Source organism: Neocloeon triangulifer, unplaced genomic scaffold (assembly GCF_031216515.1).
Source record: "Neocloeon triangulifer isolate White Clay Creek 2 clone unplaced genomic scaffold, ASM3121651v1 ptg000005l, whole genome shotgun sequence".
Classification (NCBI taxonomy): domain Eukaryota; kingdom Metazoa; phylum Arthropoda; class Insecta; order Ephemeroptera; family Baetidae; genus Neocloeon; species Neocloeon triangulifer.
In genome coordinates, this window is record NW_026775548.1 from 871946 (window position 1) to 888527 (window position 16582).

At 35.6% G+C, this 16582-nt stretch overlaps 1 protein-coding gene across 1 annotated transcript in view; it reads right to left on the minus strand.

Moving 5' to 3' along the window:
• Positions 1-5490, minus strand: part of LOC132193818 (uncharacterized) — a 114919-nt gene extending 109429 nt beyond the window's left edge. The window contains exons 1-3 of the mRNA XM_059614722.1: positions 5399-5490; positions 4746-5032; positions 3460-3774 (exon numbers count right to left, since the gene is read on the minus strand). Coding sequence (XP_059470705.1) covers positions 3460-3646 — 187 coding nt within the window. The 5' untranslated portion in view covers positions 3647-3774; positions 4746-5032; positions 5399-5490. The remainder of the gene's footprint in view (positions 1-3459; positions 3775-4745; positions 5033-5398) is intronic.
• Between the last annotated feature and the right edge of the window lie 11092 nt (positions 5491-16582).

Genomic DNA, 16582 nt, shown 5'->3' on the forward strand with positions numbered 1-16582 from the left:
CTTCTTTATCCGAGTGCTCGAATTTACTTTTTTTTCCTCCTCCTTGATGTGAGATTTGCTGCGGAAATTCATTTTTTAGAAGCTCCCGAACTGCAGGTTTGTTGCTCGCTTTATTAGTCGTTAGTGCGACAAGAGTTGCACGTCGCTGGCTCGTGACAAGCCCCGAATGGGCCGAATGTCAAACAAACAAAGTCGTAACTCGCCCGCGGAGTTGTAAAGTAGGCAATCTGCTCGGCGCAGCTGTTTTGCGGTTGCATAACCTTCTTTGCCCACAACAGAGGAAACTTTCTTGAGGATAAACTTGGACAATCTTCAAAAGAGAAATTTGAAATCAATACTTGATCATTTATAGTTAATTTAATTTCTTACTAAAGGTTTTTTTGTATTTTCCAAATGGTCAATTTGTTTAAGATCAATTATTAGTGAATTGATAATCCTTTTTTTCTGCTCAATTGAAAAAATTATTGAATTAATTTTCAACAACCAAAAGACCAGCAAAATTATATATTTTTCTTGAAAAACAGAGCAACTTCAAAGAAATATTACAAATTTGAATATTTTTATTGACTTTCACGTTCAATTTCGGTCTCAAAACGATTGGCAAAAAAAACCTTGTCCTTAAAAAGTGACAACTGAGATTTACCTGGTTTCTTCTCTTTGGCTCGGGCTGAACTTGACTCTGCTGAATAATGAGAAAAGCCAAGCAACCGTTTTCTATCTCTCTCTCTTTCCGTCGCAGTGAGCAAATCCAATTCCATCAGCAGTCGAACGACTTTATTACTTGTCCGACTCTTGTTTTGAATATAAAGCGGCGAGGTTTTATGCTCAACTCGCTCACCCTCCCGCCCGCTCGCTCGCTCTCTCGCTCACCGAGTTTTTCATCAAATCCGTCCCTGACACGAGAACATGCACCCCGATTTATATACGTACATTTGCGTGTGTTTACTGCTGCCGGCGAGCGACTCGAGATAATTGAATTCGCTGCTCGTTGCCTTTTTGCACTTCGGGCGTGCGACGCCTGATTTTCCCCCGTTTATATACGAATAAAAGGGTTGCACATTTCACGATTCTTGCACGCCTTTTGCCTTTCTCTTAATTGAGCAGCTTCAATTTCATTCCTATGATAATTATTTTTGTGATATTTTAAAGCTTTCCAATACTTGAAGCAAGTTTAATTTCCAAAAAATGCCTATTTCAGAATTGACAAATTAATATTCCACTTGAAATAATTAGCAGTGTAAAATCAACTGGATTTTTTTTCGCCACTTCAACGTAAGGTTTTTTAAACCAATTAAAATGGTAATGAAAATCATGACCAAAACGTAATCTTTTAAAAAATTATAGGAGGATTTGAATCATGTTGTTTTCAAATTCTTTTGATGAGTTAATTATAGAGCGTGCTATTGATTTTCTACCAAAAAACCCATCAAAATTAAGCTGATTTTTGATACGAACATAATAAATTACAAAAAAAAAAAAAAAACAATACAAGGTATAAAACTAAATTTAAGCAAAAAAGTTGTTGTTTTGATTGCTATGAATTGGATGTGAATTTATCTGTGGTTTCTGCGTAGATACGGAAAATAATATTGAAAGTTAACATGTGTATTAAAAGCTTAATTTTTAAATTTAAAATAGCATTGGTATATAAGTTTTGAAAGTTTCCAACCATAAAATTGTGGTAAATCGCAGGTAAATTATAAATATGTTTGTTTTTTTTCTTCCCACGCAATGATCTTTCAAGTCCGTCAAATATGGATAAGATCGTTTGACCTTTCATAATTCTTCATCGTGCGCTCGGGCAAATTGTAAAAGAGCAAATCGCTATTCTATGGAAAATTATTTCTCCAGCAAATATCAACATAAATAAAGCATCTCGGCTCGCCTTTCTCTTTTCCCTTTATCCTCCTTATGTATTCTCACGCGTTAACGCGCGCGCGGGCGAAGAACACGAGATAACGCACGACCGGCAATCGGCGAAATATGCATTGTAAGTCATGCAGCGAGGGGCGCACATTTCTCCGCCGCCAGAACACAAAGCCCGCCGATTCCTGAGCTCAGAATTAATTCCCAGTCGGAATTTCCACCAAAGACCGAATTTCTAATTGGATGGAAAGGCTGCGTCCAGCCTCGTTAGGAGCGCGGCCTGATTGCAAAAAGCGCGTCTAATCAAACCAGCGTTAAGCGCATTAGCATAATTTTTAATCCCCCTCCCCTGCATTCGTGAAAAGTCTCTGACTGCATGAAAAAAAAAGAACGGAAACGGGATTAGTCTTATCTTGTTGAATTTTGTCCCTGTTTTATTTTTCTTTCGCCAGTTCCTGTTTGAATTTTCTCATAAAAATTGCAAAAGTTAAATAAAAAATAAACTCCATTTTAATTCAGGAACTGAAAGAAATAAATTACTTTTTTTATTAAATGTGACATTTCAGTCAACTTTTGATTTAAAAAGTGTCTTATAAATCATTTTGCGCAGGTAAAATGGCTTTAATTTTTTTTATGAGTCATGTTTCATGAAAATAAGAGACCAGAAGAAAAATTAAAGATATTTTGCACACTAAAGAGATATAGTGAGAAACAGTGAGAAAAGTTTTAGACATTTGGAGAACTAAATATTTGAAATTTAACATAATATTTTACGGAAATTTCCAAAGCTTTTTTTTTATTTCAATATTTGTCGGACTAATCTATAGTAATTTTAAAAAATCACGTTCATATCGCTCGATTTAAGATAGAAAAAAAATAAGTTGTTCAGTCGACATAAAAAAATGTTCATTCATCTTACAGGAAAAGGATGAGTAGTTTTAATTTCAGTTTTAAATCTTGGAAGTTCTCGTTAATATAATTATTATAATCGTATATTTTAACAATGCTTTTTTATGTGTTTGTTTTAAAATATTTTGCTAAATAATAAAAGAAATACAAAATTTTGGAAAAATCCAGCATAAAGTAAAAAATTCTCAAAACACAATTTTTGTGTAAAATAGTAAAAGAAAAATTATAAGCCTCGCAATTTTTCAATCAGTATAAATAGATTTTAAAGATCCTTTGTCAGAATAAAAAAGGGGTTAAAAAAATATTTGTCTTGATATTTTTTTAAATATCCAACAGTGAATGAAACGTGCAATTTATTTAATAAACTTTTCCAATTTAAGCAAATTTATATACTGTGATGCCCACGATGAATGAGGTATAAGCGTAGGATTAACGATTTCAACTTAGGAAAAGTTGGAAGAGGAGCTCATTAAGGCGAGAATTCGAAATGCCGGCGCAAATGTAAAGTTGGCGCCGAGGAATTTTAATAATGTTGTTCTGCTTCTTCCGCAGACGCGGCATTTTAAACGAGGCTAATGAAGCTCAAGAATTCCAAAGAGCGATTTAGCAATTCCCCGGAGCGAAAACTCTCTTATTTTTTATTTTGATTGGAATAAAATGAGAAGAAAATTTTTAAGTACTCACTGAGCGCTAAGGCCAGGGCGAGGAGCGCCGTTGCGAAGATCATGTCGGCGTTGAGGAAGAAAAGTTGCTTCAAGTCGCACTCGGGGCAGCGAGCGAGCGAGGGAGCGAGTGAGGAGCACGTCCCTTGCAGAGCGAGCGCAGCCCAAGACTGACTGGTTGGAGACTGCGGGTTGCATACCCACTCCATCCCGCTCAGAGCGCCCTCCAATTATCCGCGCGCGCGGCCCAGTGATAATGGACTCGCGGCAACTTCCGCCCGGCAAAAAATCCAGCCGCCCTCGCTCGTGTTTGCTTTCAACGGACTCGGCGCTGTGCCTGTTAAAAAGAAATTATTCATAAATCGTGTATTCAATTCATTTGCACACATTGCGAAATATACTGAGCTGGGAACGAATTTGCAAAAAAAGTCTCAACGTTGGCCCGGCTATAATTGATAAAAAGTCAAGCTGGCAAAATAATTTTGGTTCTTAACATACACAAAATAATGCATTTTATTTTGTCACTCGCATGATTATTCGGTTGATTTATTTTCAGAAAGTTTAAATTCTCATTCAAATTTGGAAATTGAGAAAAAATATCATTAAAATCCATAGTTTTCATGCCACCCTGAAGGTTTTATCTAAAACATGTAATTTTTAAAACAAGGATTCCTTTTAATGTTAATTTCCTGTCAATAATTTGAACATGAAAACCTCTATAAATAAATTTAGGTAATGGAGGCATGAACAATTTACAGTTTTTAGTTAATACCGTGGGCTGCAATACTGACCGAAAAGCCGCTTAAATATGTTTTGAACGTGGGTGTGACGGATCAGTTTTGGGCAAAAACACCCCAAGGCCCATCTGACCTTTCGTCACTGCAGCAAAAACCAGTATTTATTGACATTTTCAAATTTTTGAATTAATATATTCCCAAATTGGTCCACAGCCCACGTGTTAAAATTTTTTAGACCAAAGCTGTGCTACTTAATTGAAGTTAATTTAAAATTGTGAACCGTTTTGCTGATTCTGTGAATTTAACGTTATTTAACTTGTTGAAATCAGCAAAATATGACTGAAAATTAATATTTGGTTCGAGTCTCATTTGCAACAAAAGGTCACTTTACAATTTTTAAAAGCAAGGAAAATAAATTATAAAACTTGTAATCAAGAGGCCACCATAAGAAAAATATAAAAAAAACTAAATTATCAAACTAGGGCAAAAAGTATTTGGTGGGAACCAAGACAAATGAAGAATGGAATTGTGACAATTATTTCTGATGGAAAAATGGGACTTGTGAGCCTACCTGGGCATTCCGTACACTTGGATGCTTTTGTAGGCAAAAATCGGCTCAATTCGGCGAGACAAACTTCACTAGATGTGGATCTGGCCTTTCGTGCTCTCTCCTCTCTTCAAATGGAGTTTTTTGGTATGTCCTATGATTGCATTCCTCTCGCTGGCTGGTGCTGCTCATGTTTGACGAGAGCGAACAGGTCAGCACAGCGATCATGTCTGCGCGCGATTTGATAATTAAATCCTTCTTATTGAATTAAAAACTTCAAATTTTCCACTTCACAGTTGACAGATGATGAACTAAAATTAATAAATTTTTTAATTAGAAAAAAATCTTAGTGTTTTTTGATCAGGGTCGTAAAAAATAATGTAGTCAATTAATTCTTAAACAAAAAATCTATTGAATATTATTGAATTCAAATTATAGATAATTTTTCTTGTAGAAATGAGGCTGCCACTGATTTCCACAGTAGAACAATACAACATACATATTTTTCTACTTAAGTCGAATTCGATTATGAAAAATAAAATAACAACTGCCTCAAAATTGGGACTTTCTAAACTGAGATTTTAGCCATGAAAAACATTCTCTACTCGTACAAATTACATATCATTTCAAAGAGCAGCTATTCTGGAACATTTTAGGCGTAATAAGAATTGACTTACCCCTAAGGTGAGGGTTTGATTAAGGGGTAAAGATTCGTCTCAGAGGCCGGCGACACACTCAGCACAAGAAAAGGAGGGAAAGTAGGGAATCGGGAAACAAAAGAATGACGTAATTCAAGGAGTGCCAACCAAACAACTTTGAGCGCCACAAAATCACGTGATGTTACGTCACGTGACTCCTCTTTCTCGGCACGTATTTGGACTCGAGTTACACGCGGAATATTTTTAATTTACGTGTGTCACTCTGAAACAATATTGCGAGAAATAATAGCGACAAAAAGTAATTCCATTTTTCAAAAGGTTTTTCACCGGAGAATTTCTCAGGGAAAAAATAATAAACCGTTAAATCTGATTTTCAAATTTTGGTATCGACTGAGAAGAATAAATAATATTTTCATATTTCGGAGAAAAGACACAACCCCTGATGACCTTTACGTGTTCGCCTTTTGACCTTTTCATTTATTCTCACTGGAATTAGCAGAAATTTATAGTTTTGCGGGAAAACAACGCTTGCCATTGTTGCAGAAAATGAAAAAATCCTTAATTCTTGATCGTGGCACGGGTATTGATTTACATGCGGTCATCGGCTGTAATTTAATCGGCTATTCGGCTTGCATGTTTGCCACTCGCTGGTGTCGCTGGCGCCTGTGATGATGACTGTGCCGCCGATCTCATGAATTATTTATTTTCCACCGGATCCGCAGCTCGGCACTCTCTTCTCTGCGCGAGAGAGGAATTCGCCGCACCTTACAGTGCATCCATCGCGCTCAATATTTCATATTCAGGCGCGTTTCGCTGCTGATAGAGACGACAAAAGAGAAGAAAATCGTCACTCTCGCGCTTTTCCCTCGGGAGATTTCGCTTCTCGATATAAATGCCTAAAACTCGCCCTCTTGTTTCCACCTCCAAAGTCTCAATTTTTTAAATCTCATTTCACGGGTGTAAGGAAAAAGCTTTTAAAAAAAATAAGGCAGAAATGAAATTGTTTTCCGTTTTTACAGAATTTTTTTGGGAAATGCTATCAAATATTGAAAAAATTGTTTTTTAAAAAAAAATATCAATTAGCGTCATAAAAAGGAGCTTTTTGCCAATTAAAACCACTTTCACCGTGTTGGCGGTTCCTAATTGAAATATTCAGAGCACTTTTATCAGAGAGGAAAGAGTAAAAAGCAAATAAGGCAATAATTAAATTGAGTGGTTTGAAGCGGAGAGGGTGAAATTAAAAGTGAAAATCAAGGCTCTTTTTCGTCATTTTCCATGTTTAAATTGAATTTTCGTTCAGCGTCAACACCTTTCACAAATCTTAATACCAATTGAAATGAAGACAATTTCAGCTTTAATTAATTTAATTGGTTTTTGTTCAAACAATATGAATGAAAAGTTTGAATTGTGTGAATGAGATGAAGCAATAATTTAAAGCTGTTGCGATACTTTAGTTTTAATTTTGGCGCGGCTCGACACACGCATTAATACTAACTGTCCAAAGTAAAGCAATTCCGACTGAATTTATTCGCGTAATTTGCTCTCGCGGTGCAAAACTTGCATTTATGAAACAACAAACACCTTTCCAAATAAAGTAAATTTTTTTTCTTCTTATTTCCCAAAAGTGAAAGTTGCGGGCGCGCGTGCCAACTTGTTCTTTTTGCCACCGAAATGTGACAGCGGCTTTATTTATTTTCGTGCGCCTTTTTTTTTTTGGTATTTTATTCGCGTGTGAAATAATGCATCACATCGGCGAATGTAAACAATAAGTTATGAATTCCCCGAGCGGGCGGGAATAAATTGCGAGCGTTTGCAAATTTATAGGCACACAATTACACCCCCCGTATCTTCTCTCTCGGTGCGAAACTTAATGTATTTGCACGCCTCTCTATTGTTATTTAGGAGTCGTAAAAATGCCCTTGTAAAACACACCCCTTCTGTTCGCTGCAAAAATACACCCCGCGCCACGTTTTATGCACCTGGCATTAATCATGGAGCCCTTTATTGTTCCCGCTGCTTTTATATGTGTTCGGTCTCGCTATTTCCATTTACACTGATAACGGCCTCCAATAAAGTCTCATAAATTCTGAATCTGTTTTAAAAGGGATGTTAAACTTGCGTTCAACAATTGCATTGGGGCTATTTCTTCATCAATAAATCAAACTTTAATATGTATTTCAATTAAATGTAACGCAAAAAAAGACAATAGTTTATTTAAGAATTAATTAATTTTTCTCTCTCTGTTGCATTTGGAATTTGTGTATTTAATTAACTCGTCAAATGAAATGTGAAATTAAATATGGCTTTTTTCGAGAGGGATTTTTTAGTCGTAGAAAAATCAATTCAAAACAAGGAACTCTAAAAAAGCCAAAGTTAAATTAAAACTCCGTGAATGAATCCTCCATCGCGAAATTCTTCCACAAAATCATAAAAACTACATCAATTTTAGCATGAATTTTGTTATAGTTTGAATGATTGTCACATATTGTTTAGATTCTTTCATTAGATTAATGATAGAGTCATTTAATGAAAAATTGATACTATTAATGCAATTAAATGATTTTCTTCTGTTATTTTAATTTAAATCTAATCTTTATTTCAAATTATGATCAATTATTAAGTTTCAGAGTTTTCAGCGTGGTTTTCATGAAAATTAACTAATTAAAAAAAAAATTTATTTACAAATAATTGATTCCATGACATTGCGCTATATAAAAAAAATATTGTAAAAGATCAATCTCTTACAAAATATTACAGCTCTTTAAAGCTCATCGCAAATTGAATTTCCGGATAAAATTCAATTTCATAGGAAAACTGCTCGATAAATTTGCATTGGAGAAATATACAGAGCCGTATGTCTGTCGACAATAACATGAGACGAGCTTCATCGGCGAGAGTGCAACGCGTCCTTCCCTTTTCGTCATTGGATTTATGAATGAGAAAAGCTGCAAAAAACATGTTTTCCCGGCTGACAAAGCTCGCTCGTTGCGATTGCGAAAGTCGTCTTCAAATGACAATCAGTGTAAAACAATAATGGAGAGTTTATTTTGCGTTTAATAGCTTATCAAGCCGTTTGTGCTGGAAACGGCGGCGCAATCAGCAACACAGACAATGCAGACGTTTGATAAACTCGCGAGACTTAATGAAATGTGTCTCGAGCAGCAACTTGTACGATATTAGTTTTGCACTTTTCAAATCGCGACTGTCATTACCAATAATGTCAGCTTCTGTGTTGTCTTCGGTTCAACGATTTAATTTTTTTTGCAGGTACGGAAGCGAGGACTTGATTATCAATATTTACAAGATAAATGAGTTTTTATTAAATTTATTTTAAAATAATCTGCTCCTTCATCAATGAATTTCAATATAAATTTTTAGTCCAAATAAATCCAAATATAAAATTTCTTTTTGGAAGAATTAATGATATGATCTTCGTTTAAAGTTTAAAGACAAAAAATTTATTATATGATTTTAATTTTTATTTTGTATCTAACCTGAGCTAATGAAACTTATCAACTAAAAGTTTTAATGAAAAATTATTTCTATAATTATCAGTTTCAAGGTTATAGGCTATTTAAATTGATACATTATCATCAATTACCTTTTATTGTTTGTGGCAAAAATACTATTTATTTTTGCTCGAAATCTATAACATTAGCGAAAATTTAACAAAATCATCTTCCGAAGCAAATAAAGCAAAATAAATTTATAACAAAATTTGACATTAAAATAAACGCCAATTTTAGGAATAATTCTTATCGACCTGGAGTCTTTTTAAATCAACACGCGCAGGTAGTTTTTTCTTTTTCAATTACTCCAAGACAGGTGAAAATCTGCCATTTGTTTTCCTCTCTCGTGAGAATCTCTTGGCAGCTCATCAAAGGCAGATTTGGTCGATTTACTGCGAGCGAGTTTCAATTTGCGGCGCACCCAGCGCATGGGGCCGGGGTGCATGGCATGGCAGGGCTGCTCATTCTGCACCCAGCAAGGTGCTTTCTCGAGTGCGTTATTACGGCTCCAGCGGCGCGACGGCCTCGTTTATTTCTCTCGAGCACACACACGCGTTCTTCGTTATGTGAGGTGCACACGTACGACGACTCTGCGGAAATAAATTTCCCGGCTCAGGCAATGACTGGTGCGAGCGAGCGAATATATTTCATTACAGTATTAAGCCATCAGCCAGATTTGCCCGTCACGGAGCCGCCCTCGGAAAATATTGCTGCACCATTTTCACTCATTCTCCCCTCAGGAAAATACACTTCTTCAAAATTTAGGCCCTTTCTTTTTCCTTTTTTAAAAAAAATGAACGTTTTCTTTCAAGTAATTATTGCGTTTTTTGTTTTGTTTACCGTAATGGTTATTTAAATTCAACTAATTTAATGTTGCAAAGACGAACTATTTTTATATTATTTATATCATAGATTAAGCTGCAAGCAATAGAAAAATGGAAAGATATTAACAATATTTATAAAAATTTTTATTTATTTTCTAGATGCTTAATTAGTTCAAAAATAAAAATGTAATCCAGATGATGGTTTTCAAAATACATAAAAAATTACTCCCATTTCATTGCAAAAACTGATATTGAAAAAATGTAATGAATATTTTGTACTGCAACCATTATTCCGATTTAATATTCTGTTGATGATTACCTGTGAGGCTTCTGCGGCAACATTAATTAAAAAGAAGCCAGGCTATAATTGCAGGTTCACTCAATTCTGCCAACAACAGGGACGAGTTGTGAAAACAATACTTTAAAAGAGAAGAGATCAAATTGTTCTGTTCACATTTGCGATGATGATGAAACTTTGGGAGGGGGAATGAGATTTTTTTGGTCGATCCTCTTATTTTGTGCTGAATATAATTTGTTTTAGACGAAATTTTACATTTCAAATGGGGTATTTTGGTAAAAAGAAAAAAATAATAATAATTTATAGCTTGTTAACTGTGAAATTTTTCTATCCTTATTCTGCAAATTAATTTTACGCCTGGTCTTCAGTTTGACGCCAATCAATACAAATTACCAAAATTCCAACTGTGACGGAAGGAATGAATTTCCAAAGGGTCGAATTCCGTTGGCAGTTGGACGAATAATAAAGCCGCAGCGCAAATATGCAATTTAAAGTTCGCCACTGCCATGGCTGGACAAAAACAAACCGCGGCTCTTGAATGAAGCAAAGTTTGGCCGGGTCGAATTTGTCTCTGCCGATCGGACCTTTCGCAAGCCCAACTTGCGCACATTCATTTCGCAAAGCCTAAAACTTCAGTTATTAGTCATTCCGGCCAGGGCTTTTGCTCTCGGCGGCCCGGAAATCCACCCGAAATGAACCTCCGGCTTTAAGAAAAGTACACCAGCAGCTTTGTGAATACAAAGACAATTAGCGCAAGAAAACTTTTATGGCCATAGTTTTGGATTTTAATGATGTGAATGTTAATTATAAACCTAAAAACACACAAAAAATTGAACATTTTGGTTTAAAAAAACTTTCTTACTGGATGAAGCAAATCAAGATTGTATTCTTAATATAAAATTTAATTCAAATAATAATATCTGGTAATATAATCAAAGAAGGATGTTTTTTTAAATTATTTTAGAACGGTGAAAGTCAGCAATTTGAAAATAAATATAAAATAAAAATAATAAATACATCTTTAACTCTTCTGTTAAAAAAAGAACTCTATATCATCAGGAACAAGCCCAGTTTCTCATCATTACCTATACATCAAAATTTTAATGAAAATGTAGCTTTGATAAAAAAAAAATGCTTTTTTAGCTTTAAATGACAATTTAAAACATTATCTACAAAAATTTGTTCTATATTTAAGCACCAATTTTCCTTAAAAATAAAATAATAAAAAAAAGCTATGCGCATCAATTTTCCTTCCTGATAATTTAACCAATTTTTTCCTTTTATTCAATTAGATTTTATTTGCATTTTTTGATTGCAAACAATGAAAATTTTTAAATATTACACTAATTTCTTCTGAAGAGCGAACGTGATTTATTTCTAGCCTGTAAATTAAATAAACATTTAATGTGAGATCAAAAATTTAAATGCGAGCTTGAAGTGCTCTTTTATGAAATGCGTACCGAGGGAAATTATTGCTCAAAAAGTAAGTACACATACTTTTACTCGCTTTTCTTTGCTTTCCTCTCGTCTCTTTTGAGAGGCCGAGCGCGCAGCACGTTTGCTCTGTGCAAAATTATGAGTGTTTACAAAAAGGTTGCTGATAATAACGAGCACGGCCTGCCTGCCTCCGCGCGTCTGATCCCATTACGGCGTGCATAATTAACGAGAGCGACAGAGAGCAGCGCCCGAGCACCCTCGCCAACACACACACATAAAAGTCGCAAATTTTATTTGCCAGCAAAGAAAGAAAGCTACGAACTGCTGCATTATTTAAAACGGCGCCTGGCAAATTTGAATTTGTTGCCGTTGAGGAGAAAGCAACGCGCAATTCGCCCTGCTGGGAATGCGCGCTGCTTATTTAATTACGCGCGTACAAGAGCCAAGTGGTGTCGACGCCACCACTTCCAAGATGTTCCGCCCAGCAGATTTTACATCAAATGTTCGGATGTACGCTTTGGAGAATATCCAAAGGAGATTTTATTTCCGCTTTGGAATTTTATTGAGATTTCTTGCTTGTTTTTTTCATTTTAATGAGTTTACCGGAAACAAACGTGAAAAGAAGCAAATTTTAACTGACTTATAAAAGCTTATTCTGACGTAATAGCTCTTACGTTTAGAAAATCTGTGAGAAATATTTTAATTTTTGGCAAAAATTAAAAAAAAATTGAAATTATTATTTGACAACTTAAAATCCTGAACTATGCCTTTGCAGATTTTTCTTACTTTTTTGTTCCTGCACAATTTAATTTTATACTATAATATTGACTCTGCTTAAAAAGTTTTACAAACTTACAGAATTCCAATGATCTTTTTCATGAGAAATGCAGCAAATTAATGTCTGAATAAAAAAAACTAATGGATTTAATTTGCGCATGCGCAGTAGTTCTTTTTCAAACAGAATACCAGAAAAGCACTCGCTTCGATTTTAAAATCACACAATAAGAAGCTTTTGTTAAAACTTTGACATGTCATTTTATTATTTCAAATGATATTGATGAAATTTGCAACAATTTTAAATATTAATCATTTTACTTTTTCTCGTGAATAAAAAAGTGACGTAGTTATTTTGAGTAAATATTTGTGATCTAAAGTAAGCTATATAAATGACTGGTGAGAGTTTTGTGTGCAAATAAGTTATTTTCCAAAGGCTTTTGCTTATAGGTCGCAAGTTTTCCCACCCTGGTGCGAGATTTTCCTCCATTCTTCGCGATCAATCACCTCGGTCGACACAAATGCGAAAAGTGAGGTGGAAATACAAACTTGTTGGTGGAAATTTTCCCTGTTATTTGCTTACATCGGAAAGGTCTTTGCAAAGAACAATATTTCACTGTCGACCTGTCAATCAAAGTCGCGCAAATAAAATGCAGCTCGGTCGATGAAGCACATGCAAGGTGGTATCTCTCTGCGAAAGTCATATTTGCATAGCGTGCAGTAATAGAGGCACACGAGAGAATATGTACATATTTTCAAACGCGGCCGCGAGTGCATGCGGGCGATAAGGATATGTATGCAGGCGCGGAGATTGTCTCACCGCTGCCACTCTAATAGAATAAATTATGCATGAGCGCTGCGCTGCAACACGTTCGCCTGTCTTTCCCCGTTGCTATGGCTGCGGTGCTATCGCCAGCACAAAGCTTTTCATGACTTTTCAGCTTGTGCAGTGCATCCTGCGATCGTAATTGAAAATCGATTCGAATTCATTGCGTTTGATTGAAATTTAAATCTCTTTCCTAATTGATTGCAAATTGCTTCCAATGTATGATACTTTTCAGTGAGAAAATACAAGTTTGGATTAAAATTAAACAATATATTTTTTTTAATTTTTAAATAAAATGACTAACAAATGTTCACTGAATTATTTATGTCTATACTGGGAAGTCTTAAGATTTTTTTACTATTTTTTGAAAATTAAAATGTCTTTTGTGATATTAGGGACAATTTTGAAACTTTCATATGAATTTCTGGATAATTTTAACTTTTTTGCAGGATTTAAATATTTATTATTTAATTGAATATTTTGTTTCTATTTTGAAACTCATACAGAGATTAAATCGCGAGCACAAGGCACTGAACCATAATAAAAGCTCATTGTTTATAATTAGAGCAATTCAGTGAATTGCATCCGAAGCATCTGCAGAAATTCAAAGTCAGATATAATATTACGAGATATTAAAAGGCACTTATGTGAAAGATATGAAGTAATGTGGCTTCCTCTCATCTGTGTAATGCAGTTGACATCTGAGCACATCTCACGTGTGCGTATTATGAGGAGATGGAGTTCAACCGAGCGGCGCTCATGAGAGTTTTTGCGCATTTTGCGACATGTGACACGGACGCAATAAAATTAAACGGCCTCCAGGGGCGCATTTGCAAACCATGTCACCCACCCGCCTCCCGTCAAAGTTTCAAACGCAGCTTGTTCGCCTGACCAACTGCAATTTCCAGCGGTCCCAAAGTGACAAGAGCTGGGAAAAGTCCTTTGGTCAAATTAATTAAATATTTTAATTTATATTAAACATTGAAGTCTAGATCAAATATGCTAAAAAGTTTGATAGTTATTTAGAATTTTAAATTAAATTTTATTTAATTTTAAAAAGAAATTTATCGTCTTCAAATTATTTAAATAACACAAATTAATTCATTAAGTTGCAAATATTAAAGAAATAAGCAAAATAATTTAATGTGTCAAAATTGTCAATAAATTGTTTCGTTAATCAAACATTTTAAATTTTTAATAAATAGTTTACTAATTGTATTTAAATGATTTTCTGAAACTTCTTGACATAAAATATTCATCAAATTTAATTAATTATAGGTTTTATACTTACAGTTTTGTATTTAACTGAACTCTGAAAGAAGTAAATGTGATTTTCATTTTCGTCGATCGTGTGCCATTCACGATGTCCATCTCCTCACTTACGTCACCATCGCACAAATCCGATCCGTGTCTTATTTGCTCCATTGCTCTTGTGTGGGACTCGAGGCCGGAAAATCGGCGCACAAGTGGGAGTCGGAAAAGTTGCTTCTCGAGAGTTGCAGCGGCCGGGCCGGGCCCACTGGAGCAAACGCTTAGCTCTTTCCGGCAGATGCACCTTAAGAGATCCACTCATACGATTCCTCCTCTCCATCATGCACATCGTATCATACATACCTGCCTATGCCCTCCACATTCGAACGCGAGGGTGGAACACGTAAAAAAATAAATCCGCTCTGTTTTGTGCTCAACGTTTCTCCGGCCGTGAAGCTTTTATGTGGATTACGGAAACAAACTCTGCTTTTTTTCCTGCAAACTCAGCAATTTTTTTAACACACAAACATACACAGAGAGGAGAATCATTTTTTTGTTGCTGCTAGAGGGTAGTTTTTATGTAAGATGAAGTTGGGCAATGAAATTTAGTAGATTGATCATTTTTTGTGAAATTCAATCTACACAATCCACGAACTTTCTTAAAATAAGTCATCAGAAAATCACTAAAACCTTTCAAAAGGGCCCAAAATTATTAGATTTTTAGTGTACGATGTTTCAAATATTAGATAATTCTGATCAGAAGCCAATTTCTGTGATTGCCCCTACCTGTGGTTTTGAAAAACTTTATCAAGAGGAATTTGATTAAAGTAGTGAAATATGAAATTAAAATATTAAATTTTTTCAATTTTCTTCGCCATTTTTTGGAAAACCATGGCATATTTCTTTGATCCTAAATTATATTTTCCTTCGTTTTCTTGCCGAAATATTTTCTCTTTTTAAGAAAATTACCAGCCCTGTTTATCTTATTTTTGTACTTTGAAAAGGCAAAAATAAGCTCCGAAGAGAAATAATATTGACAAAAATTATACAAAAACAAAGAGCTGGTTGTTTTTCAAAATCCCACCCGAACCAAAGTCAATGTAACCTTCTCTCTTATTCTAATTGCATCGTTTGCGAGTTGCAAAGCCCCTTCCTCTGCGATCCCATCTCATTAGAGCTCGTACAATATAAATCTGCCGGGCTCGCTTTGCTCAAGTGGAGGCGTAAGGATGTTCCAAACTGAAATTCGCAGCTCGGATTTTCGCAAAGAGCTGATGTAGATTGCAAACAAAATTCTCCGCGCGCACACACAAAGGAGAGCAGCGTGTGTTGCCGAGGAAATGGGTGTTGTCATGCAGAAAGCACGAGAGTAATGATTCAATTTGGTGCAAATAAAGCGCGCTCGCTCACGTCTCTGTATCGGCGGCGTACCAAATGCAATTTTCGCTGCACGCATACATACTCGATATTGCGCGTTCCTTTGTCGGCGGCGCTCACAGGCTTGCCTAGGCTTCGCTCTCTCCGGCCGTCGTAAATATAAATATAGCTCCGAGTATTTTTGCGCGGCGCTTTCAATATTCACCGCACGTAGCGTCGGCAAATGCAATTCAATCTTGCGCCACAACCAAATTTACAATGAGCGAAATTCCCTCCTCTTTTGATGCTCTCTTTCGTCAGGAGGTTTCTTTCTCCGCGCCGAATATTCTCTTCAGGGAGAGGATTACACAAGTACCTATCAATGCGGCCCATCATTTTTCATACGAAACTCATCTCCGAGTGAAAAAACATCTTCCCCACCTGCCAACAGTTTGCGAATCGATTTTGTTTCAACATCAAAATAATATTTTAGTCCGTAAATAACAGAGATGAAAAGTAATTGACCTACATTCTAAACGTTCAAAATTAATTCAATTTTGTGCATTTGTCTATATAATTTTTACTTTTCTGGGCTTTTAAAAGAAATTCAGAGCTGAAAAGTTGATCTTAATATCCAATTAATGCATTATATTTTTTTTAATGGTGACTAGTTGTGCATTATACAGTGGTAGAGAAACGAATTATGCAAAGTGAATCAGGAGGGCCTGCTGCTGCGTACACGGGAGGGGATTAATAAATCAATTTGCACATAATTGAGAAGCTCTCAAGGCTGCCTAATGAGATTGTGCTGGCGGGAGAGGAGCCATTAGAGGCCGGAAGTGTGGCTGCAGGTACAAGCTGAATTGACAACATTTCCTAATTACTTGGCCGAGATTCGCCCCCGACGACGACGAAGAGAGAAAAGCC